This window comes from Lipotes vexillifer, unplaced genomic scaffold, assembly GCF_000442215.2.
Source record: "Lipotes vexillifer unplaced genomic scaffold, Lipotes_vexillifer_v1.1 scaffold977, whole genome shotgun sequence".
NCBI lineage: Eukaryota > Metazoa > Chordata > Mammalia > Artiodactyla > Lipotidae > Lipotes > Lipotes vexillifer.
The window spans coordinates 167,163-193,819 of record NW_006783088.1 but is presented as its reverse complement, the minus strand read 5'-3'; the positions used below and the strand labels follow the sequence as shown (position 1 = coordinate 193,819).

The 26,657-nt window shown below is 47.9% G+C and overlaps 1 protein-coding gene across 1 annotated transcript in view; it reads left to right on the top strand.

Annotated features, from left to right (window-relative positions):
- Positions 1-25,075, top strand: part of STX3 (syntaxin 3) — a 36,213-nt gene extending 11,138 nt beyond the window's left edge. The window contains exons 2-10 of the mRNA XM_007455675.1: positions 6,301-6,384; positions 16,973-17,072; positions 17,667-17,741; positions 18,855-18,922; positions 19,924-20,032; positions 21,118-21,191; positions 21,321-21,455; positions 23,333-23,443; positions 24,958-25,075. Coding sequence (XP_007455737.1) covers positions 6,301-6,384; positions 16,973-17,072; positions 17,667-17,741; positions 18,855-18,922; positions 19,924-20,032; positions 21,118-21,191; positions 21,321-21,455; positions 23,333-23,443; positions 24,958-25,041 — 840 coding nt within the window. The 3' untranslated portion in view covers positions 25,042-25,075. The remainder of the gene's footprint in view (positions 1-6,300; positions 6,385-16,972; positions 17,073-17,666; positions 17,742-18,854; positions 18,923-19,923; positions 20,033-21,117; positions 21,192-21,320; positions 21,456-23,332; positions 23,444-24,957) is intronic.
- Positions 25,076-26,657: the final 1,582 nt, after the last annotated feature.

The following is a 26,657-nucleotide window of genomic DNA, read 5'->3' as shown; positions in this document are numbered from 1 at the left end:
TTGTGGCCTCTCCCGTTAAGGAGCACAGGCTCCGGACGCGCAGGCTCAGCGGCCATGGCTCACGGGCCCAGCCGCTCCGCGGCATGTGGGATCCTCCCGGACCGGGGCACGAACCCGTGTCCCCTGCATCGGCAGGCGGACTCTCAACCACTGCGCCACCAGGGAAGCCCCTGGCTCTTTTAATTAGAGAAGAGAGACTGGAAAAACCCGATGTTGGGCCGCGGGTGCACGGGCATGAGTGTGTGTTTGGAATCCTTGGACGTGGTGGTATTTGTCTTTGGGAATCCACAGCCCCTCATTCTGGAAGGAGGCTGGTGGGCGAAGCAGTCTGCAGCGACAAGAAAAATCACGCGTCCTTGTCTCTGAATCGGATTTATTGGGTGAAGATCCGGGTTTATAAAGAAGAGTTTATAGCCCCAAGCAAAGAGCTATTTACATGTTCAGAGAAGGGGGTGCGGGAATCTGTGCTCACCTGTTCCCACCGGCCACCGTCCTTTAATACCCGACAAGGGGAAGTCAGGACCAGATGCTCCTTCCTAGTCCAGACTGCTGGTCCCATCCTTTCTGTTATTATTTCCTTCGCCCCAAAACTTTCCCGAGGGCTCCTGGGTCTCCCCTCTTGTCCGGGGACCCTCTCATCTTTCTGGGGTCTGACACCTGAGGCAGGGAGGGCATCGGAGAGCCAGTAAACGGTGACCTCTTCATTTGGGATGGCGTTTTGTTTTTTTTTTTGGTCTTTCTTTGTTCCTTCTATCTTGCCGCTCTGATTTGTAATGATCCTTAAGGAACTGTTGATGATTTAAATGTACGTTGCAGCCCTGTTTTAACTTGTAAAGGAGAGAGGGGACCCCCTCTTCTTTCCCTTTTCTTTAGAAGGCATCCATTCATTTACTTTGGTGGTTTTCCAGCTAGCTAAGCTTGCTTCCTTCTTTCTCCCTTCCTATTTTCCTCCCTCCCTTCTTTCCTTTTTCTCTCTTGGTAAGAGGCCTCATTCTGAAAATGAAATCTTATATTCAACGTCAGTGTAAAAAGCAGATGAAAATGAAGCTATGCAGATTGAAGAGGGGGTGCGGGCCAACCTGCTTGACTTCCCCCGGTGGTTTCTTCTTTTTTTTTAATACATTATTTATTTATTTATTTATGTTTTGCTGCGTTGGGTCTTCTTTGCTGTGCGCGGGCTTTCTCTAGTTGCGGCGAGCAGGGGCTACTCTTCATTGCGGTGCATGGGCTTCTCATTGCGGTGGCTTCTCTTGTTGCAGAGCACGGGCTCTAGGTGCATGGGCTTCAGTAGTTGCAGCATGTGGGCTCCAGTAGTTGTGGTTCGCGGGCTAAGAGTGCAGGCTCAGTAGTTGCGCTACGGCATGTGGGATCTTCCCGGACCAAGGCTCGAACCTGTGTCCCCTCCATTGGCAGGCCGATTCTTAACTACTGTGCCACCAGGCAAGTCCCTCCTGGCATGGTTTCTGAGGCACCCTGGAGGTCTCCTGGGGTTCCACAAAGCCTCGTTGGAAAGCTAAGCTCCTTACTTGGTGAGAAAGCCAAGGCTTAGTGGAGACAAGTGCTGTCCCCAAGGCCCCCAGGGCCTTTCTCTCAGCCCCACTTTCTGCAGGGCTGGGCTGCTGTGAGTGGGGTGCAGTGGGATTAACAAGGGCTCAGGACCAACAACCAAAGCGTGAGCCCCAACTCTGCACATCAGTAGCTGGGAAGCCATGAATAAATGAGAACTTCTCTACCCTGCAGGTTCTCAATGACAGAATTTAGGAGGGGTTCATTGACACAGCGTACATGAAGCAGCCAGAGTGTGGCGGCCACCTAGCACCTCCTAGGGGCTCTGCAGGTGGCAACTATTTTTATTAAAGGAGCTGATGAAGAGGGACCCACAGTCGAACAGACTAAGGATGACAGAGAAGGCGGTGGAGAGAAAGGCAGTGAGGTTGAGTGAGAGGAATTGCAGGTTGTGTTGAGTCCTGGGCCCCTGAACTCTTTCCACTGTGTCCAGAGAGGGAGTCATAGCCCTGGCTGTCCTCACTGCGTTTTGGGGTACATGTGAGGGGTGGGGGGTGGGGGATGGAGCCCAGATTCGAGCTCAGTGCTGCCTGAGTCATTGGTGGTATCTCCCATCTCTTGGCAGGGGAGGCCGCAGGAGGTCGGGGGAGAGGAAATGGATGGTGGGGCTTGTGGTTCTCATGTACGTTTTTTACTGCAGCTGATGTTGTAGCTACTCTGAAGGTCCTATTATCACATGCCTTGATGCTTTGATAAAGATGCCGGTTCTCTTCTTGGCTGTGCCCAGTCATGTGGGCTGAAGATAAAGCGCATCATGTGCTTTCCTTGCCCTGGGGGTCCCTGAGGCCTCTTGGTCTGTAAGAGCACGGATGTGTCAGAGGGGAAGGACCCTTGCCCTGGGATCTGGTAGATCCCCTTCCGGGAGAAGCCTGGTTCCAGCGTCACGCGACTCAGATCACCTGGGATGATGGCCTCTTTCTGGAATTTCCTGATCCGGACTAAACTCTGTTGCTTTTGTTGCCATCGTTATTTTATATTTTGGAGGCAGCACGCTACAGTGGGAAAAACTCTGCACGGGAAGATGGGAATCAAGAAACCTGGGTTCTATTCCTGGCTGTTCCAGTAGCTCATTATTTGGTCTTGGGCCTTGGTTTACCCATCTCTTAAGTGAGAGAATTTGATGATCGAAATCTGTAGGGTTGCATTCAGCTCTAAAAGTTCTATATCCTTTTTTTTTTTTCTTTCCTGTTTAAGGGTACTTAGATCCAGATTAAAGCTATAGAGAAGATGACTTTGCTGGATCTTATGTATGGTTGTTTTATTGAGATGTTATCATGTGCTATTCGTTGTGTAAGGAACTTAAAATTATTATCTTACTTAATCCTCACAAAAGCCCTGGTGGACACTTTTGTTCCTGTTTTGTAGATAAGGAAATTGAAGCTCAGAGATGTTGAGCCCAGTATTTAAGGCTCAATGACTAGCATGAAGTGAAGCCAGTTATAGAACGCTGGTGGTCCTGATGCTGCAGAGTCCATCTTCTTGACTAAGCCTTTGTGTGAGCACTTTCCGCGGAAGAGAACACGCACTTTTAGACATCACGTCTTTACAACTAGGTGATGGGGAAACTGACACTTATTAGGCACTACTGTGTGCCCTGTGTTGTGCTAGAAGCTTTCCACGTGTGAACTCTTCCAAGCCTCGTAAAAGTCATAAAGTATGTGGTGTTATTACCATTTACAGGTAAACTCAGGTCAGTAGGGGACTTGGCAGAGGTCTCACAGCCAGTTATTGGTAATAACAGGTTTTGGACCTCGGTTGTGGGTGACCCAAGACTTCTTTTTTCCCAGTTCACATGTCCTCTCACTGGAGGTGGCCCAGGCTGCCCTGTTAGAGCCTGTTCAAAGCCAACATGTGGCCGTCTTGGGTGGGGAATCCCTGTACAAATTCCAGGGGTCTCAAAAGTGCATGTTATGATGGAGGGCTAGGGGCCTGGGTCCCATGCTTCAGGACACAGGTGTTCCCAGCTTCCAAAACCTTCCCTTAGTCCATCCCACGGCGGCAGCCTCATCCCATTTCCATAGCACGTGTACCTATTTGAAGAAAACTGAGCTGACACCCTCATGTGTGTCTATACACACACATACATGGGATATATCCCCTCAGTGGGGGTCTCTACAAGACCTCCAAAGAGAGGAAACTCAACAAATGGCTGTTAACTCACCTTCCTGGAGGGAGACCAGGTTCCTATTTTCTAGTGAGGATCTCCGAGATCCTTTTTGGGAGATGGAGCTCTCTGGAGGCTGCTGAGAGGCCCAAGTATTGATGATAGTTGATAAAAGGAGCATTCTATCTCACACTTTAGAAACTGCTGGGTGGATCCAGGCTGCCGGTCTCTGGTAGGGGTTATTTATTCAACTAGAATTGATTAAGTTTCCATTACATATATAGCGTATGGTAAGTGCTCAGTATACATGTGGAGTAAGTTAATTAATGACAAGTACAAGTAATTTTATTTTACTTACTTATTTTTTTTTTTGGCCACTCCCCATGGCTTGTGGGATCTTAGTTCCCCCAACCAGGGATCAAACCCAGGCCCTCAGCAGTGAAAGAGCAGAGTCCTAACGACTGGACCGCCAGGGAATTCCCAAGTACAAGTAATTTTAATTACAAGTGACAGAAGCCGGTTCTGGCTAAATGAATAAAAAACAGCATTACAAGAATACTGTTGGACTCATTGAAAGAATACTGGGGAAGATCTATAGAACTAACTCTAAGCCAAGGGATGGGTTAGGGAGGGACAGAAACAAGGGTAGCCCTGGGAACCAAGCAGGTATCTCTGTTGGGTGCTGCTATAGGTTGACTCGGCTCTGTTCATTTCACAATTCAGAATCCTCAGGGAGCTTGGGTGGTGATTGATAGCCTTCCCAGAATCACGTGGGGGGTTATCTTCACAAAGGGAAGTGTTCTGGGCAGGCACACACTCAAAGTATCTTCTCCAGTGGATACACAAGGCAACCCTGACCCTCCAGGCGTTTACAGTCAGTGGGGAAGGATAGATAAGTGAAGGGATAATTAATAGAGGGCTGGGATTGATGCTGTGGAAGGTTTGCATAAAACGCACTGGGAGCTCAGGGAGGTTTTCAAGTTTGCATGGGGGGTCGGGGAGTGTCAGATCAGGGAGGAGTTTGTTCGAGACTGAGTTTTAAAGCCTCAGTAAAATTTTGCCAGCTGGACCGCTGCATTTCAGGAAGAAATCCTTGTGTGACAGTTCAGCAATATGAAAGAATGGTGTGTCCAGGAAGTGCTAGGAGTTTCCAAGCGCCTGGTCCAGAGATGCATCATAGAGGGAGAAACGTGGGCGGGACTGGATCTTAAAGGGCCCCATGTGCTCTGTTAAGGCTTTGGGACTTTCAATCCTGGGAACTATCATTGAACGACTTTAAGTGGCAAAAGGACGGGATCAGTCCTAAGTTTTAGGAAGGTGATTGTTGGGGGCTGTAGCAGTGTCCTCAGATTCAGTTCCTTTGAATGTGACTATTAAGCTTGGGTTGCTGATGGTTGCAGACAAGCCAGAGAATGAGATTACAGAGGACCCAGTTAGAAGAGGCTCCCCGGATGGCTGGAGAGTCCCAAATTTCAGTGGGAATTCCCGGTAACTCCATCTGCTGTAGCAGGTCTGGGGGATGGTAGCAGGGGAAGGAAAGAGGCCCCTGGTGGCTTTCCTTGCTGGTGGAGTTCCCATGTTGAGAGTGACATGTCTTGGCTTAGGAAGCCAAAGGCCACTGAAGGGTGTGGAGGAGCAGGTGTCGAGGGGTTCACCCCCTCCCCACCTCCACTCCCAACAACCAGGTCTTCCTTGCTTAGAGGTGGGCTGTGTGTAATGCAGCAGTCGTCTGGGAGGAGCATCTGGGAAGAATGCAGAAGGCCGCGAGGCTCTTTAGCTGGGTGGGAATGGAAGCACTTCCTTTAGATAGCCATTTTGTGCTTGAGGTAGCTGAATGAGATGAAAGCCGGGGTCCCCGGGTGTTGCTGGGGGCTGCCGAGAGAGCTTCCTTTTCCCCATAAACATGAGCTCTGACGGGGAACAGCACACAGTGCTGTTTCCTTTGCAGTAGGTAGTTTCTGAAAACAGGAAAATGTTTGCTCCTTCCGTGATGATTTGAAGCTAGTGCTTTGGAGGAGTTGGGACTGTCTTAATACAGATCCCCGGTAGGGTAGGTCATGCGTCTGAACGTTGTGGAGAAGAGTTTAGGATCATATGGTCCAAATCCAGAGGATGGGCTAGAATCTGCCTGTCTCCAACATTTTAGCTGTGTGACTTCGGCCAAGTTACTTAACCTCTCTGTTTTACGTTCTCCAAGTGGAGTGAGTTATAGTAACATCACCAATACCACCACCACCACCACCAAAACATAATATTTATTTAGTAGTTACAGTATGCCAGGCACTGTGCCAAAGTGTTTTATATTCATTAGCTCATTTATTTTGTAAACGAACCTATGACGTAAGTGGTGTTCTTATCAGCACTTTACAGATAAGGAAACCTAGGCACAGCGAGTTTAGTAACTTGCTCCCTTCTTCCCCTCATCCCCCTGTAAAATATCAGTAAGTGTGGAGCTAGGATTTAAACTCAGACATCAGAGTTTGATACATCACAGAGCTGTTCTGAGTTTTAAAGGAGTTTATGTATGTAAAATGTTCACTACAGATATAGCTCCTGGTCTTTAGTGAGCATTCAGTGCTGTTCGTTATTTCTGGTGCTTTTGGTCTCACCCTCCTTTTTGTCTCTCACAGAAGCAGCTGACACAGGATGACGATGCCGATGAGGTCGAGATTGCTATTGACAACACAGCTTTCATGGACGAGTTCTTTTCTGAGGTAGGTGCCCTTCCGGTATTTTTTTTCTGAATGGACATAAGAAAACATAACTTCCTTAGTAAAGAATAAAAACCCCCAGATCTTTCAAGGGTAGCAGAGGAAAGTCAGTCTTTTGCTGGGGTGGAATGGACACACCAAGAAGTTACAAGGAGAGTTTCTTCAGTACTTGGGAGGATTTTTAATCTTACCGAGAAAGTCAGGAGAAGGTAAATTATATATATTAAAGAGATGCTTTTAAAGTCTTACGCTACATGACAACATTTTAATGATATCCTTTCTTGCCTGAATTACATAGTTTAAATACAGAACCAACCCTGGGGGCCCAGCCACAAGTGTGGGGGAAAAAAAAATTGCATTTCATTGCACTTTTAGGCCTGTGATTCGGGTAGATCAGAATTGTTGTTTCCAAAACTTCAATCCCTTTGACTTTTCTGGTGATAACTGAGAAACTAAGAAACCACCAGTTTATTTTTTTCGAAATTCAGCAGAAGCAAACATGGGTGTCCCGTGTGTACAGATTCACATAGCCTTTGATGTAGAGGGTCCTGTTGGAAGGTGCTGTGGTAGACAGTGAGTGATGGGAAGCTTGGGTGGGGGGTTGGGGGGCGTTGGGTATCATGGACAGAAACACAGCCTTTGAAGCCAGGGAAATTTGGGTTCAAACCTCAGCCCTGCTTCTGACAGCTGTTGATCTTGTGAACGTTTCCTTAACAGGCTTGGTTTCCTTATCTGTACATTGGGATTGATAATGTAATTCCCCATAGGGCTATTAGGAGGATTAAATGGGTTAGTGTTTCTAAAACATTCCATGTAGCGTCTGACATACATGTGTTTCAATAAAACCAAACCAAGCCACAAAGAAGTTCCGGCACTGAAGTTTCTGCCACCATATTATGGTTTCTTTATTTAGACTTTTTATTGCATATATAAAAAGTCATATTCTTTTTATTGCATATATAAAAAGTCATATTCTTTTTGCAGGGGAGATGTGGGTGCTTCCTGTCATCTGGATTGTGAGTGTGGAAAAGCCACCCTCTAGTTCTTTTCTAAGTGGAGCGGAGCGGGACTTGATGGCTTATGCCAGTTCATCTGTGAGAGTCACAAGCAGGTTTCAGAGCGAACTTGAGTGTGTGCTGACCTGATTAGGAAGTTGGCTGTGAATACTGCACAGATCCCTGCCCTCTCCATGGGTGGGACCATCTCTTTGGTGGAGGAGTCATAGTCAGATCAAACAATGCTTGAGTTTTGTGAGTCCAGTATTGTTCTAGGTGTGGACTGTGGAAGGAAAAGGTCTTTCTGTTCAGTGCTGAGGGTGGACTTAAGGAGATGCATGACATCATTGTAGATCATTCCTCTGATCTTGCCTTAGAGAACCAGTTACATTAACTTCTTTCCTAGGATAAGGATTCTTCTCCATTAACGGTGTCCTACCTCTTTTCTGAACCCGTAAGAGGGGCCCCGAGAGGCAGTACTCCTTGTGAGGTGGGAAGATGGTGGGCCTTGGCCTCCAAGACCTGGTCTGAGTCTATCCTCAGGCCTTTAATAGCAGTTAACCTTGGTCAGGTTCCTTAAGCCAGCTGGGTTTTGATTCCTGCTCTGGAAACTGGGAATGGCAGTACTTAACCTTTCAAGGCTGTTGTGAGGATCACATGAGATCACATGAAGATTGTACATCTGGAAAGCATCATCTGAACAGGACAGTGCCAGATGGATGGTAGTTATCTGGGGCGACTTATCAAGGTCTCGAGGGCTGCTGCTTTTCTTATTGCTTTCTCTTAGTTAAATGCTTTTCTATCATTTAGGAAGTAAAAAAGCCCTATCATATTTAGGGTGGAGAAGGGGACCGCGTGGTGGGGTGGAAAGAGCATGATGTTTTGGACATAGTTCCCTACCTGCCACTAACTGTGTGATCTTGGGCACACGCCTTAACTTTTCTCTAAGTCTCTGTGGGTTTAACTGTGAAATGGGGAGAAAAATATTCACCAGACAGATTTGCTGGGGATGAAAGGAGCCAGCACTCAGAAAGTGCTTAGAGAGGGCTTAGGGAAATGTTACTTTCCTCTGTACTCATGTAGATAGAGCACAGAGAGGATCAGTATTGGAGTGGGGGCAGAGGCAGGAGGGAGCCCATCATGGAAAGAGACTGTGCAGTCTCTGGCACCCCACGGATCCTGGTCTAAATTTCAGCTCTGCCCATTACAGTGGTATAGCTTTGGAAAAGTTGTTTAACTGCTCTAAACCCCAGTTTCCTCTAAAACAGCCCTAGCGGTATTACCTGCTGGTTGTTATAAACATAAAATGAGAAAGTATATGGGTGTACCCGCACGGTGCCTGACCTACAGTAAGTACGTCTTCAGTAAATTTTAGTTCTCATCACCATTCGGTTCCCCAGTGTATTTGTGAATAAATAGACCACAAAGTTTACTTTAGAGAATGTGGTCTGGAAATATCCTTGAAGGTGGGTTAAAGTGCATTCCAGATAATAGGGATTTGGGGAAATGAAAAGGTTTCCCTCTATATGTGTCTAAGGAATACACCCAGTACATCCTGCAGGATACTTTGATAGCTGTGTAGATTTCTTGGGAATGCACTCTTGTGATAAAAGGTACCTTTTGGACTGCTTTCAGCAAGTAGGTCACCCCTGGTTATCTGCTGAGGACTGATGGTAGGACTGATGGTGTGAATCACAGCTTGGTCAGAGAGGCATTTGCAAGGTACAGATGAAGTCGTAAGATCAGGATGTTTTCAAAATGTGCTTTGCCCTGTAAAACTCAAGTGCTTTCTCCAGCCTCCCAGTTATTATAGAAAAGAGTTGACCCTTGGGTGTTTAGGCCTCCTTGGCTGTTAAAAAGCCAGGGTCTAGTAAATGATAAACCTTAGATTTTTTGTCTAATTTGCAGTTGTCTGTATCTTCCTTGGTCTCTTTGTTCCATCGGCAGAGAGTGCAGAGTTTTAGAGGAAACAGAACCTGCCTGAGAGGGCAAGATTGAGAGATGGAGTCTGCCTGCTACGTAACAAATCACCTTACCAGTTAGTGGGGTGAAGCAACCACTTTGTAATCCTGATGGATTCTGTGGATTAGGGATTCAGACAGGGCCCAGTGAAGGTGGTTTTTTTTTTGAGGGGGGGCGGGGGCTGTGCCCTCGCGACTTGTGGGATCTCTCAGTTCCCCGTCCAGAGATTGAACACAGGCCCCAGCAGTGAAAGTGCCGAATCTCTTAACCACCAGACCACCAGGGAGCTCCCGGAGGTGGGTTATTTTTGCTGCACAGTTTCTGGGGCCTTGAATAGCCAGTCTGGAATCTCAGAGACTTCTTTTTTTTTTAAATATTTGTTTATCTATTTATTTATTTGGCTGTGCTGGGTCTTAGTTGCAGCATGTGGGATCTTTTAGTTGCAGGTTGCAGACTCTTAGTTGCAACATGCCAACTCTTAGTTGCCTGACCAGGGATAGCACCCGGGCCCCCTGCACTGGGAGCACAGAGTCTTAGCCACTGGACCACCAGGGAAGTCCCTGGAATCTCAGAGACTTTTTTCTTTTTCTTTTTTTTTTTTTTGCCATATGCGGGCCTCTCGCTGCTGTGGCCTCTCCTGTTGTGGAGCGCAGGCTCAGCGTCCATGGCTCACGGGCCCAGCCGCTCCGCGGCATGTGGCATCTTCCCAGACCGGGGCACGAACCCGCGTCCCCTGCATCGGCAGGCGGACTCTCAACCACTGCGCCACCAGGGAAGCCCCTCAGAAACTTCTTAATTCAAGCATGTGGTGCCTGAAGTAGGGTGAGTCAAAGGAGCACCTGTACTTGACCTCTTTCTGTGGCATGGGCTCCTCAGCATGACCAGCTCAGGGTCATCGGTTTGGTGGAGGAGGCTTAGGGCTCCAAGACAAGCATTGTAGCTGTGCAAGTCATACAGCCCATCGCTTGTATCGTACTCTGTTGTCGAAGCAGTCACAAGCCCGCCAGATTCAAGAGAGCAGTACATAGATACCACCTCTCAATGAGGAGATTGAAGAATTTGTGCCATGCTTTAAAACTGCCAGAGTCACAGCTCCATATGCCATCATCCTACACCAGCATCACAGGCAGTGAGCGAGCAGGCAGCTAGAAAGGTTCAGAAATCCTTTGATCAGGGAGGAAAACTACCCGAATCCTCCACACTGACTTCCCCTGGGGCTCTTTGGCCAGCGGTGGATCACATGGTCATGGCCACTCTCTTCTAGAATGGAGACCAGGAAAGTGAGAACTTAGCAAAGGGGCAGACTTGTCAGGATTGCCATAGAACCGATCATGATTCGTCCTCTGGGGCTGGCAACATTGCTGCCCAAACAAAATCAGAGTTCTGTTAACAAGAAAGGGCAGGGGCAGGTGGGGATGGCTATTTGGATGGCAGTATGAGATGCAGAAAGATTTCTGTGATCAAACATGTTTGAGAAACACTTCATAATCTTTTCCTCCCATGGAGATGGAAAATGCACATGAACTTATTAAAGATTCTAAGAAGTCCTATAATAAAGAAACCTGGTTAACTTACCTATCTCAACACTTATTTTTTTCATAGAACCCTTTCTGACATGTAACTTCGGTTAGCAAAATGAATGAATAGATTTCAGGAAATGCTATTATAAATTTTTCTTTCTTGGATGTGCTTAAGAGAGGTATATGAGGCAATTCGGCAGTGGTGTATGAAGCAGGCTTACCCCTGGAATTACTTATATTCATTTATCTATCCATTGAACAAACTTCTGCTGAGGGACGCCATGTGCTTGGCATAGTGATGGGGATCCAGGCATCTGAGGGAACAAGACGGGTGGAGCAGTGGCTGGTTAGCGGAACAGAGGTGAGCAGTCTTGTGATTTTTGTTAAAACGAAGATCCTCAAAGTGGATGTAACTTGGAAATCTAGGCATTAAGTTGAATCTAGCAGGTTAAATACTCTCCAACTCGTTCTTTAATCTTTTTTTTTTTTATTATGATTGCACTTCAATTCATGACAATGTTGGGAGACTTATTTTTTATTATTTATTATTATCATTTTTTTGTGGTATGCGGGCCTCTCACCGTTGAGGCCTCTCCCGTTGCGGAGCACAGGCCCCGGACGCGCAGGCTCAGCGGCCATGGCTCACGGGCCCATCCGCTCCGCGGCATGTGGGGTATTCCCGGACCGGGGCACGAACCCGTGTCCCCTGCATCGGCAGGCGGACTCTCAACCACTGCGCCACCAGGGAAGCCCTCTCCAACTCGTTCTTAAAGTAGCATCTTTGGATGACTAGGTGAGCTGGTAGGTTCCGCGTTTCTGGGCCCTTTCCACAGGCAGGCAGGAAGCCCTTGCCGGTCATTTGCCTGTTTACCCTCCGGTCCGTTCCCTGCCCTCCCTGTACTCTGCTCTGTATTGCAAGGTATTCATTGCCCAGGTTCCCTTGCCAACTGGCTTTTGGTGTGTTTGACCCAGGGGAGGCACCGCAGAAGAGTCAAGGTCGGGGGATGAAGCTACGGTTTTCCTCCCAGACGTATCTCCTCCACGGCCTCAACTCTCACTCCATAGACCCTCCTCCGTGGTCCTGTTCTGCCGGTTGACTCCACCGTCGTCTGGCTCCCATCAGAGGAGCCCTGGTGACCCTGCCTTCCTTCTTCGTCCCTCCAGCCTGCACTTGCTCATTTCCAGAGTGCTTCACCATCCTCTGTTTGGCTTCTCAGCTCTTGCATCGCTGTGTCAAGAATTCCCTGTATTTCCCAGTGGGCAGCCAGAAAAGCTCAGAAGTCCTTTTTATGAGAGAGGAAAACTACCCAAACTACCCAAACTACCCAATTACTTCGGTTAAAATAACTAGTTTATTTTCCTGACCCTACTTTGAGTGATGATGCAAAGCCCAGATACACTTAATTGATTTGAGGTGATTGTCCAAGACTACTACTTTTCACTGGTCAGTATAACTCTGAGATCATGTTTCTTTTCATTCGTAAAAGAAGAGTTGACATACTACTCTCAGTCTTGGTAAAACTCCTTGAGGGGCTTGACTTCTGTTGCTTGGCTGACTGAGACCTTTCTCTGTCCCTTGTCAATGTTTGTTTTCCAAAGCAAAGAAGCAAACAAATCAAGGAGGACTTCACCGAGAACTTCTAATACAAGGACTGTTTTGGATATTGCTATTTTTGGAGAAAAGTAAAGGTATATGAATTGTGCAAAGCAAGAGTCATTTATTTGACCCTTACAACCCCATTACTTCTGTCGCCTTCAAAAGGTGACATATAATAAGTTTTCAATAAATAAATATGTAAGATTTAATGCCTAACTTAAGAGGTACAAGACACATGGGAATTTAGGGGAGGCAGAGACATTTTAGATATAAGAGACAAAGCCTTATACCTTACCCCACGGCATCTGCCAGTCTCCAAAGTAGTATTTTCTCTGCTTTTAGATTAGATTACATTACATTACATTGGATTAGATTCCACTGGCTAATTACGTCCAGAGGGAAGAGGCCATCCATGCCTTGAAAATAACTCCCTCCTTTTAGTTAGATGATGGTGATTAGTACAGTCCTTCCTCGGTATCTGCGGGGGTGGGGGGAATTGGTGGATACCAATTCTGTGGACGGTATACGTGGATACCAAGTCTGTGGACGCTCAAGTCTCATATAAAATGGCATAGTATTGGCATATAATCTACACACACCTGTATACTTTAAATCATCTCTAGATTACTTATGATACCTAATACAATGTAAGTGCTATGTAAATAGTTATAAATACAATGTAAATGCTATGTTAAATAGTTGCTAGTGTGGTAACTTTGAGTTTTGCTTTTTCGAACTTTCTGGAATTTTTTTTTCCCTGAGTATTTTCGATCCAGGGTTGGTTGAATCCATGGATGCAGAACTTGAGGATACAGAGGGCAGCCTATATACTGTGGTAATTATAGTTGGTTCCATGAGGCAGACACCCAATGTGAAGGGTGGTTGACTTGCTGTCCTTACTGGATTTCCTTGGGTGGCTACTGACATCACAGAACATTTTGTTAACATTAGCACTGCTGTGAGGATTAAATGAGACATTGCTTGTAAAGGCTCAGCGTAGTACCTGGCGCACAATAAATGTGCAGTAGTTGCTGGCTATTTTTGTCTTTATCACCATCTGACGTTTATTGAGCATGTACTTTGTGTTAAGCCTTTGACATATCTTATCTCATTTAATGCCCACACAAACTCTAGGAAGTGGGAAATATGATAATCCTCGTTTCACAGATGAGAGAACTGGGGCTCAGAGAGGGTAAGAGGCTTGTTCAAGGTCAAAAAACTGCTAAGGGGTGGAGCCAGAACGTGAACCTGGTATGATTCTAACTTATTTTCTTAAACTGTGCTATCTAGCTTGCCCCATTATTGACAAATCGTTGAAAAATACATTTTAAAAAGTAACAAACAATAAGTGGGCATTGGCGATGTATTAGCTGCAAATTTAGCATGGCGATAAAAAAAAAAAAACTTGCAGATTGGTTCCCTCAGTCAGCAGCTTGACTGAGTTGCTTGAGCTCTCCTTGTGTAAAAAGCTCTCTACAGGGAGGCTTGGTTGGAGAACAAAGAAATAAGGCACATGATGTGAGTCAAAGGTAATTGAGCCAATCTCACAGAACTGGTGAGTGGATCACACACATTCCCTGACACAGGCTGAATACACACGGACCTGGGAGAGAAGATAGAGAGCTTCCCGTAGGTGATTCTTGCACCTTCACCTGGTTCAGGAGACAGGGTTTGGATTTAACAGTTGCCTTGGTTCAAACCTCGGTTTTGCCTCTTTCTGCAGTTATGGCCTTTATTGACCTCCTCAATTTCTTTGAGCCGCAGTGCTCTTGTGCATAAAAAGGACATAGTGATGGTTACCTCACAGACATCCAGTGAAGGGCCTTGTTTCTGGGACAGGTATATGTTAAATCGGGTTTAGTTCTTAAAATATATTATTGTGCAGGGTAATGTCAGTCTATTTAAAACAACCCCAAACAAACACACAGACAAATAGCACTTGAACTTTTAGATACAGCAACTGGCAGATTTCCTGCTAGCCCTGTCCCCCCTGCCCCGATCTTTGGTTGTCTGGCAAATGCACAAAAGGAAATTAATTGCATGTCTATACTCTGAAAGTCACCCTCGAGAAAAACTAACGCTTCCGAGAAAAAACAGAGACACAAAGTTTAAAAAAAAAAAAGCTCTGTGATCGGCCAGTCACCCATCCTGAAGTCCTGAAGGGATTCTGAGGTTGTTTGGTGAACTGACTGAATTACTAGATTGCTAAATCAGAGGCCCTGAAATACCTCCAAATGGTGAGGTGGTTGAGGACAGAGGGAAGAGAGCAACTGCCGTGGGTGGAGGATGACTGGAGGCGGGGGTGGAGGCCCCAGGCCTGGAAAGTTCTGTGGGCAGGTTGAGGACGGAGCCCGAGGCCCATTTACCATCTGGTCTCTGAGTTCCTGGAGTGACTCTAAGCTTGGGGTCCAACAGTCTCATCCTAAAAACTTCCTATCTCGTCTCCCTACCACTGACCCAGCTTTGGGTCAGGATGCTCTTCACTTGATGAAATAATATTCCAGGAGCTATTTTCTAAGGCATCCAATCTGTTGAACATGCAAAACCTTAGGCCTCTGGCTTCTCAAAAGAGGGTGATTCGGTCCATTGTTAAAATTCATTTTAAAATGGCAAGGACATGTTATTCTAGAAAGTCTTTTTTCTCAGTCCTGTTTTATACAGTGTAATAGCTCTGGCAAGACAGTCACGTGAGGGACATGGAAACGTGGTGTGATGCGCTGACACTTTAGGAGTTGGAAGAGGAGTCAGTGTTTGATGGGAGAGATGAAGAGAGAGGGAAGGGTAAGGTGGCAATTTCTTGGGTCCCCCGAGGCCCTGACTCTGAGGTGGTTACACCCCTAGAGCCACCAGTGTTCACAGGTGATAACACAGGCCTTTTTGGTAACTGGGTAGGCTTGGGATGCTGCTGAAAGTGATGCAGTATGAAGAAGCTGTAAACATTGTCTTAGCTCTAATGGAAAAAGCACCGCAGTCGGACTCTGGAGAGCACTATTTGAGTGCTGCCCCTACCACCAACCCTGTGACCTATGACCTCTTCAACCTTAGTTACCTCATTTCAATAATGGTCTGAATGCAATGCTATGGATTGTTTTGCCAGCTGTGAAAATGCTTCACAAATGTTTGGCTAGCTACTTGTATTTACACTCTGATGATATTATTATACTGAAAGTGTATTCTGTATCTTTCTTTTTGGTTTTTCTGTTTGTTTTTTGTTTTGTTTTGTTTATTCTGCATCTTTAAGCAAGTAATTCCATTCTCAAACTGTGGTGCATCAAAGCCAATATATTGGGTTGGCCCAAAAGTTCAAGTTTTCTGTGACATCTTATGGGAAAAACCCAAAGGAACTTTTTGGCCAACCCATATTTGTAGAGGGTCAAATCCCCGCTCCACTGTCAAAATTACTAATTTGAGGGGTAGAGAACTCAAGTTTTATTTCTTTGTAATTTGGAGAGCTGTGATCAGGGTTTTTTTTTTTTTTTTCTTTAAGTGAATTATTCACCAGAAGGAAGGGCTGCCGGAAGCTGCATATTGAGTTGTATTTTCGTTGTATCTCAGGTGTTAAGATCCTACTCTTTGGCATTTTACAAGATTTCTGTTTGTTGACTGTGGCCGTGTTGATGTGCCCCTCATTGTGGAAGTGAGGCAGGTAGATGTGGTGGGTTTTGAGGTCTCTTTGGCATGTGCTGCTCCCTGCATATGCACTGGCACCGCAGCAGAGGCCGTGGTGCCAGGACAGCCGGTGCCTTTGAAGAGGGAGCTGAGGCTGAACTTAAATGCTCAGGCAGCAGCGTCCTGGGATGGTGTTCCATCTGGGAATGAGGCGCGGCTAGAAGTACTTTCTGATACACACCTTGTACAGTTAGGAACCTCAGAAATGGGCAGAAATGGTCCACGGCTTGAGCTCCTGGGTGTTGATCGTCTAAGGCGATCAGCTAGTAAGAGGCGTTTCCCCAGAACACATGTCCAAGAGAAGCTCAGCATCTCCTGAGACGGTCATTGCTTCGTCTCTCTCTCTCTCTCTCTCTCTCTCTCTCCCCATCTCTGTTTCTGTCTTTCTCTTCCTCTCATTCTTCTCTCCGTGTTTCTCACTCTCCAGGTTTGTTTTCTCCCTTTCCCTCTTTTTCTTTCCTTTTTCCCTCTCTCCTGTCCTCACTTTCTGCTGTTCCACTTTTGGAGGAGCTGGGGATCTGCCTGGTAAGGTTTCTTGACCCTTCACTCTGATTATTCCTCATGAGTTGTCCTGGCCCTTCTTGACTCTTGGCTGGGGTCTTCCCATCCAAGGTGAGTAAACGTATCCCTCTCAGGGAGCAACGAGGATGGGTCTTCAATGACTGCTCTGTTTACGTTCGTTTCTCTGGCTATGGAAAGGGTACTCACTGGGCTCACTGGTCCTCAGAAGACATTTCCTGTCACCATCTTCCACAAACCCAGAAGGTGGGCAGGGAGCTCTGTTTTCCTCTCAGTCTTGGCTATATTCTTCCTCTTGATGACAAAGGCTCTCATCTTTCTAATTATAGATCGAGGAAACTCGACTCAACATTGACAAGATCTCAGAGCACGTGGAGGAAGCTAAGAAGCTGTACAGCGTCATTCTGTCTGCACCCATTCCAGAGCCAAGTGAGTGTTGACTCAGGGCTGAATCACCCAACAGTGACCCTTGGCCACTGGGGCTGGGCCTTGGTTTCCTCCCTCTGTTAGCAGCAGGGGCGGCGGCGTATTACCTTTACACTAACATATGCGCCGTGTCATCTCCCATCCTCCTGTACCCTCTCCTGGTCACTGCTCTGCTGCTGTTACCTCTTCTCTTCATGGTCCAACCCATTTAGCCAAATTCTCCTCTCCTTCCCAGCTGGTCCCTCTCGTGACTGGCAGCGGCTCTTACAGCTGCCGACACACCTCATCTCTGCCCCACCCACCACTGCTCCTGTGCCATTTCCTCTGCCTGAAATGCTTCCCCAGTACCCCCCTAATTTTCCACGAGGTGTTTTTATTCTGTAGTTCTGGGGTAGGATGCCGGGGGAAAAAATATGCCTTTTAAAAATAAGCTTTCTGTGATTCTAATGACAGATGTCTTGAGAGCCCACCGGGGTACATACTGCTGTGGGCAGTGGGCACCTGAGAAAGCTCCCCACCTCCTCTTGTGTTGATTGTTGTAGCTGACTGAGCTTTCAGTCTCTTTTAACTGACTCTGCCTTGCATTTGTTTATCCAGAAACCAAGGATGACCTGGAGCAGCTCACGACTGAGATCAAGAAACGGGCCAACAATGTCCGGAATAAACTGAAGAGTAAGAAAGGAGCAAAGGGAGCTGGCAGCGCCCCCGCCGTCCGCCTCACATCCGGGGTCTGGCTCTTCCGGACCGAAACTCTCCCTGACGGGAGTGACACCACCCTTTTGCCGTCTTTGCTTGTGGTCTGGCACTGTCCCTGGAATGACCTGTTAGAGCCCCAGACGGTTTACCTGCTCTCGAGTCATGACCGTGGTTGAGAGAGTCCAGAATTTAAGTTCGGAGATGGGAATGAAAGTGTGCTTTTCAGCTACCGGATATTTGGGTGACTTGGTCGCTAAGCTTAGTCCCTCGACTTTTCTCTTCCTGGTCCCATTTCCTTCCCCAGCACCTACGTACATTTAAACAGTGATGTTAGTGATGTATGGAGGCCAGATGGATTACAGAGTCTGGAGGCATTTCTTGGGGGCCAGGTATCACCCTCCCATCACCCCCGTGCCCACCCCTCAATTTAGGGCATTGTTCGGTGAAGCCACTGTCGTAGATTCAGTTCCTCTGGGTGCCCGGAAGGTTCCTTAGTTCCATGGCTACCATCTGCATTCTTGCCCCACTGTACTTGGGGACAAGTGCATATGCTGTTGGTCTGAGAGTGCAAGCAGCATTGCTCAGCCTAGTTTATCATTTCTTCCCCCCAAACAGACTGTACTGCCTGTTTTCGTGCGGGTGGAGGTGGAAGTCGTTAGTGGCAGCCTCCAGTCATAGCCGTGATCGTGTGCCGAGGCCTCTGTGTGCATTCTCATTTAATTTTCACGTTGGTGTTGCTCGGGGGGCACTGCTGTTTGTTCCATTTTACAGACGAGAGAACAGGAACGCTAAGAGACGTTAGGTGGCTTTTCCAAAGTGACATGGCTACTAAGTGGCAAGGATTTGAGTCCGAGTCTCTTAGTGACAGAGACTCATGCCGTTAACCACTGTGCTGAGAGGTCCGCCGGTAGTAAAGGCCGTGGAACGCATGTCCCGTGGCTCAGGTGTGAGCTGACCTTTTGAGGCTGGACCTACCTGCTGTTACGTCTCCTGGGCCGGGTGTGTGAGAAAGAGAGAGGAGGCCGCACTGCACAGTGTGTTTCTTGGGGGAGAGCAGCAGATGCTAGAACAACCTCCTCTCCCATCCAGGCATGGAGAGGCATATTGAAGAAGACGAGGTCCGGTCGTCAGCAGACCTTCGGATTCGGAAATCCCAGGTGAGATGTTCCCTGGCCTAACAGCCATCTAGTCCGGGAGTCCGGCAACTTTAGAAAACAGGGCCTCTGAGATTCACAGGGTATCTCCTTTGGCCTCACAGTTACCATATAGGAGTTCAGCAAGACAGGTTAATAGATACTGAAAACATGCTTTGGAAAGGTCAGCCGACTTTTCCAACGGTGTAAAGTTCGGAAACCAAAAAACTGAGTCTTGTACCTGGTCTTTGTTTTTTGTTTTGTTCTGTTTTCGTTTTTATACAATTTTGAAAGGTTACTTTCCATTTACAGTTATGACCAAATGTTGGCTGTATTCCCCGTATTGTACAGTACATCCTTGAGCCTGTCTTACACCCAGTAGTTTGTACCTCTCACTCCCTCACCCCTATATTGCCCTCCCCGCCCCACTGGTAACCACTAGCTCCTTCTCGTAATCTGTGAGCCTGCTGCTTTTCTGTTATATTCACTAGTTTGCTGTATTTTTTAGATTCCACATATAAGTGATATCATACAGTATTTGTCTTTCTCTGTCTTATTTCATTTATGCCTCCCAAGTCCATCCATGTTGCTACAAATGGCAAAATTTCACTCTTTTTTTTATGGCTGAGTAGTATTCCACTGTAGATATCTATACCACATTTTCTTTATCCATTCATCTGTTGATGGATGCTTAGGTTGCTTGGCAATTGTAAATAATGCTGCTGTGAACATTGGGGTGCATGTATCTTTGCAAATTAATGTTTGGGGTGTTTTTGATATGTACCCAGGAGTGGAAGTGTTGGTCATATGGTAGGTTCTGTTTTTAGTTTTTTGAGAAACCTCCATACTGTTTTCCAGTGACTGTACCCATTTACATTCCCACCACGAGTTGTCCCTGGTCTTCTGGTTCCAGGACCAGTGCTGCTGTAGATGAGGCTGCGTAGGGGCTGGGGTTCTATAAGAGCTGTGGACCTTCCCCTCCCTCACCTCCTGGGGGCTCACAGCATTTGACCTTGCTCCCACAGCACTCCGTCCTCTCCCGGAAGTTTGTGGAGGTGATGACCAAATACAACGAGGCCCAGGTGGACTTCCGTGAACGCAGCAAAGGGCGAATCCAGCGGCAGCTCGAGATCAGTGCGTGTTTGAAGTTTGGCCTGTGCCCCTTCACCCTTCCTGCCACGTGCTTGTCCGTCCCCAGTCGTGTCCTCCCCTCTCCCAGGGGAGAGGGAGCAGCAGCCCCGCTGGTGGCTTCTGCCTTCTCTTTTGTGCCCAAGCTGGGGACAGGCCTCACAGCACTGGTGCATCCTGGATGTTGCGTCTTAGGCTGAAAGATGGCTCGGAGTTACCAGGCCCAAGTCGTTTTGACTGCCGTGGGAGCCAGCGTTTCTGCATCCATGGAAGGAAGCACTCGCTACACGGCTGCACTCCTTGGGGCTCATGACATCTTTTGCTGCCTGTTTGACAGCAGAGAATGGTGCTAGTTGCCATGAGGAATAAAGAAGTTACTACAGCCATGCCCTTTAGGAATCAGAAACTGGACTGCAGGGCCCCACAGGGCGGAAAGTGCTTTGAGCGCAGGAACCGAATGAACAAGGGCGCGGGCAGAACAAAGCACGCGTGTTCAGGAGGGAGAGGCCGTCCAGGGCCTGGGAACAGGGTGCATTTGGGTGGAGCAGGGTGAGGTTAAGGCGAATGGAGGGAGGGCTCACCCAGGAACTGGGCCCTTGTCCTGAGGACCTTGGAATCCGTGGTGGAGTGAAGGGGGCCAGGAGACATTCTGAGCTGGAAAGGGATGTCATCAGACATGGGCTTCAGGAAGGTAACTGCTGATAATGTTGAGGACGGATTGGATTAGGGGAGAAATCCAGAGAAAGGAGAGTCAGGAGGCTTGTAAGGCCATGGTCTTTAGAGTGAACTTACTGTATTCCCATTTTCAGGGAACTTTTTTTTTTTTTTTTTTTTGCGGTACGCGGGCCTCTCACTGTTGGGGCCTCTCCTGTCCTGGAGCACAGGCTCCGGACGCGCAGGCTCAGCGGCCATGGCTCACGGGCCCAGCCGCTCCTCGGCACGTGGGATCTTCCCGGACCGGGGCACGAAGCCGTGTCCTCTGCATCGGCAGGCGGACTCTCAACCGCTGCGCCACCAGGGAAGCCCTTTCAGGGAACTTTTGAAATGGTGAGTGTTGACCTTATGTTTGATGCTCTCCTTTTGTTGTAAAGCCGGCAGGAAGACAACAGATGGGGAGCTGGAGGAGATGCTGGAGAGTGGGAACCCTGCCATCTTCACCTCGGGGGTGAGTGATGGTGGGGGTGGGCTGGGCTGCAAAGGCCGGGAGGGCGGGGCGGCGGGAGCCCCGCAGGGGTGTGGTGAGGCTGTGGCAGGCGTGATGGCAGATGGTCGGTCTCTGTGCGGCCTGGCCTAGATCATCGACTCTCAGATTTCCAAGCAAGCCCTCAGTGAGATCGAGGGACGGCACAAGGACATCGTGAGGCTGGAGAGCAGCATCAAGGAGCTTCACGACATGTTCGTGGACATCGCCATGCTGGTGGAGAACCAGGTAACAGTGGGTGCCGCGTGGGCAGCGGGGAGAGGAAGCCCGCGGCTTCCCGAGAAGGGTGAGACGGGACTCCGGGAAAGCCGGGTGGGGTGGGAGAATCATTGGGAAATTGCGTAGTAGATGCTGACATTTTGGGCAATCGCAGCCTCATCATTCATGCCTGTTACTTCGTCCTGGAGGTCATTTCTAATTAATATGGGGTTTGATGTGCTCTGTCAAGTACCTGGTTCCCTCCAGCCTCAGGATCGTTGTCTTTGTAAAATTAGAGATATGGGCTCTTAACGGGGATGCCTTAAAACAATCTCCTGATAGGAACTGTTTCACTGGTGACACTGAAAACATGGGGCCTTTTCCCCAGTTTATGGTGAAAAGTTAGGTTTAACAGAGGTTTTTGTATTTTTCCATTTTTGTTTTTTCTTCTGTATGTGTGTTTTTCCAAAAGTGTTGACAGTTTTTGCTAAGGAACAGGAGCAGACAACAAAAGGATTGAAGGGACAGCGAAATAGTGTTTACAGAAAAACTGGAAACTCTCACAGTGCTTAGCTTGACAGTCTGTTTTGTCCTGGGTAAGCCTGCTCAGGGATGGATGGCTCTGTCCCCAGCATATGGTATCAGTGTCACATAGTCACACGTCTCCTGATTCTGATGATGCAGTTAAATTCACCACTGTGTCATGGTTTGGTGCCACTATTACCATGAACTCCCCGTGGCTCTGCCACCTGGAGAGGATTGAAAACTGCTTTCTTTATAGAAGGAAACCTAACTGAAGCCCGAGCACCACTCGGCTGGTTTTGACATCAGTTCCCCGCTCTGGGCTCGGGGGCCTTTCTTCCACCCCCTTGCGGCCTTTGAGACCATTTCTCCTGCCCCTCCATCCCTACCCTTCTGTTTTCTCCCCACACTGCCTTGCCGAGGAACTGGTTTGAGAGCCAAGTGATGGTAAGTTCTGTTCTCTGTGTAGAGACTGCCATAACGCCATGGGTGGGGTTGAGGAAGGTCTAGGTGGGTGAAGGGAATTCCCATCCTAAGATGCACAGAACTCAACTGGAGAGACCAAACTTCTGGTCAGGAAGTAATAGCCGGGCAAAGGTTGGGAATCTTATTAAGAGACTGCTGTCTCTTAACCAGATAACTCAGGTAAAACCAATGTCTGTCACTTGCGGGACCTGGGAGTACCTTAAAGAAAGCAACTGTTCCCACCTCAGCTATTTATTGAGCACCTGATGTGTGCTCGGCACTATTCTATAGTAGTGAATGAACTCATTTCAGGCCGAATGACCAGGAAGAAGCCAGCATCCTGGCGATGCCCTAAGAACATGAGATAGATGTATTGGGTTGGCCAAAAAGTTGGTTTGGGTTTTTCCGTGAGATGTTATAGAAAAACCCAAATGAACTCTTTGGCCAACCCAATATCTTGGCTTCTCTCTTCACATACTTTAAAAAAAAAAAAAAAAAAAAAGTGGCGGGATCCTTCAGAATATTCCAGGCATCTAGACAGTGCGCTCCAGGTGCCCAGTGCAGTGCTTGTCACAGAGAAGTAACTGACTTCACATACTTTAAAAAAAAAAAAAAAAAAAAGTGGCGGGATCCTTCAGAATATTCCAGGCATCTAGACAGTGCGCTCCAGGTGCCCAGTGCAGTGCTTGTCACAGAGAAGTAACTGAGTGAATGTTTCTGGAATGAGTGACAGCCACCAAGGCCTGGGGAACCATAGGTAATCACGGGGAAGCTGTACAAGTTTGCCCCACAGAAGGCTGCACGTTAAAGTTTCCAGATGCTCTCCTTGGTGCTGAAAAGAAAGAGAGCCTCTTTCTCATGTGAGCTAGGACCGTCCTGGGGTGGGTTTCCTGGGTGTGACTAGCGTCTGTCCTTTGCAGGGTGAGATGTTAGATAACATAGAGTTGAATGTCATGCACACGGTGGACCACGTGGAGAAGGCTCGGGAGGAAACCAAAAGAGCCGTGAAGTACCAGGGTCAGGCCCGGAAGGTGAGCCTCTCCTGCTGCCTTCGGAGAAGAGAGTCCACCGTGCGCGCCGTCTCTCGCTCTTTCTCTCCTCCCTCTCCCCGTCCCTCTTTCTGCTGGACCCACCTCTTGCGTCCGCGGAAAGGGAGCCATGATTGATCGTATTGAGAACAACATGGACCAGTCAGTGGGCTTCGTGGAGCGGGCCGTGGCAGATACCAAAAAGGCTGTCAAGTATCAGAGTGAAGCTCGGAGGGTGAGCCCTTAGTCCCAGCTGGACTGACCGGCTTCTCTACCCTCTGGTCGCCCCCACCTGTGTCCTTGAGCCTGTGCCTTCCCTCTGTCTTGGCCTCATCCAAAAGCCTACCTCAGCTTCCCCTAGAGAATAGCTGCCCTTCCTTCCCAGGTGTGCCTCGCATGGATCTGGCTCGCGTGCTCTCTACCCAAGAACCCCCATTTGCAGGCAGCTCTGCATCACTGCCCAGGTGTTGCTGCTAATGCCCTGGACAGAGCTCGTGATCCCTTCAGCCATTACATTTGACTCCTGCTCCTCAGAAACCTCCCTTCATTGCCTTCCACTCCGGTAGCCCAAGCCCTGCCCCACTTGGTCTCTTTTTCTCTATCATGAACCCAGTGGTGTGCTGATGGCTATGTGAACATTATCTTGTATCTTGGGAGCACCTGTTATTTCTCCTTCATAGATGAAACAGTTGAGAATCAGAGGTTAAGTGATTGGCTTCGGGCCACCTAGGAAGCATAGGAACCAGGGTTCAAATTCAGCTTTCAATCAAGCTCTTTCCATCCTGTCTCCACTGCCCGCCCCCCACCTCTAGTTCCGGTGCCCCTGTCACCTGAGGACTTCTAAGCTTCTCTGCCTAGTGACTGTGGTGGCTAGCTCTGGTGGTTTTTGCTTTTTAGCCTCTGCTCTTTTCTATTTCTCTTGGGCTCTGACATTTTTGTTCTTCAATTCTTTCTTTTTCTTCCAACTTTACCTATTGCTTGGGCAGGTATCTAGGGAGCTGGGAAGTTATTTTACATGATGAATCCAGGCTGGTTTGCAACAGGACCATAACCATACTTTCTGATCCCCAGTCACTGTACTGGGTTTGACAGGTGGGAATGTACTTTGGGGGAGAGATGGACAGACGTTTGTAATTAGGACTATGTCAAAAATGTCTTTATACTTCTTCTTGAAAAGGAACAAATGAGTCACTTATATCTTGGCCTGTTGCTGCTTGGAGACCCCATTATGGTTGCCCTTATATCTGTGCACATATGAAGGCTGCCGTGTGAGCTGAGAGCTGACGGAAACTCCCTATTTCCATCTGCTGGCATTGCTAGTGCAGAAGTAATTTAAGAAACAAAATATCCTAATAGAGTGTCTTTATGTAGAGATGTTGACTTTTTATTTCATTTATTTGGATTGATAAGATGCTTCCTATGTAGAGGCAGAGGGGTTGGGTTTTGGATGACTTACTGTGGCTTTCTGGTTGTTTGTAATAATGACTTGTTTTTATCTCTCTTATCCCTCTCTCCAGAAATTGATAATTATCATTGTGGTAGTGGTTGTGTTGCTGGGCATTTTAGCGTTGGTTATTGGACTTTCCGTTGGGCTGAAGTAAGGGCGGCCCGGGAGGCTGCTGCCCTGAAATGTAAGTAAATGGAAGTACTCGGGGACTCTGGATTGGCTCCCTCTTGAGAAATGAGCCTGGGATTTAAAATTCTGCTTCTTCCCCCTGTGGTTGTCCTCGGACACACCGAGCGCTCTAAGACTTCTGTACCTGTGCGTTCTTTCATCTATGTAACTTGCTATTCTCGGGTCCTGGCTGCATGCGGGGGTTGGGTCTCCGTTCATTCCTATTCTGTGGCTCTGTCCCCGCCCTTGTCCGCCCCTCATTTTCACTCCCTTCCCCAGCAAGCCTGCTCCTCCTCAGCTGGGTGCAGTCTACGTCTGCGATCTGGGGTTTGTCTTGTGAGTTATTACTGGCTTTCAGGTATCTTGGGCTTTGCCTTCCGTATCCTTTTCAGTGTAAATGAAGCTTTGAATCGGGATTTGGGTCTGCAGGGTTTTGTTTGTGGTTGACTGGTTGGATCTCGAATGATAAGAGTAGCTACCATTTTTGAGGGCTGGGTTGTATCAGACGATGTACTAAACACCTTACACATGCATCACTGAGTCCTCACGTCACCCGCATGAGACAGGTGCTATTATCATCCCTGTTTTACAGATGAAGATGCTCAGGCTTAGAGAAGTTAGGTAACAGGGGCATGTTTGAACACACAGCTAATAGTGGACCTAGCTTCTTTGTAAAACAAGGTGGCCATTTATCATCATCTACAAAGTCTACAGAACCTTAGAGGATAGCAGCTTTTAAAAAAAGTCTTTATTTGGTTGTGTTAGGTCTTAGTTGTGGCATGTGGGAACTTCCGTTGTGGCGTGCGGGCTCTCTAGTTGTGGTGCACGGGCTCAGTAGTTGCGGCACGTGGGCTCTAGAGTGTGTGGGCTTAGTTGCCCTGTGGCATGTGGGATCTTAGTTCCTTGACCAGGGATTGAACCCACGTCCCCTGCATTGGAAGGCGGATTCTTTTTTTTTTTTTTTCCTGTACGTGGGCCTCTCACTGTTGTGGCCTCTCCCGTTGTGGAGCACAGGCTCCGGACGCGCAGGCTCAGTGGCCATGGCTCACGGGCCCAGCCGCTCTGCGGCATGTGGGATCTTCCCGGACTGGGGCACGAACCCGTGTCCCCTGCATTGGCAGGTGGACTCTCAACCACTGCGCCACCAGGGAGGCCCGGAAGGCAAGGATTCTTAACCACTGGATCACCAGGGAAGTCCCAATAGCAACTTTAAAATTCAGGATATTAATTTCTTTAAAATCTGGTAAAAAGAACAGAGCTGACCACTGAATCAGGGTTTCATGTGTACAGCAGTAGCATGACAAGAATCATCTAGTTATTGGCACTGTGAAGACTTCTGTGACCTCTTAAGTATTATTTTTCTGAATATGTTTATGCTCCCCAGTTGTGCTCTAGGATAACATCATCACCCCATCTTCATTGGGGAAGATTTGTGAAGCTCAGTGAAATTAGGAACTTGTCCAAAGCCTACACAGCTTGCAAGGCAGAGCAGGTGTGACGCCTGCACTTTTCTGCATCTTTTTTCATTGTGCCTTTCTGCCTTCTAAGGTTAGTGGGGGATAGGGGGACTGAGGAGAAGATGATTCTAGTGCCAGCAAGCTT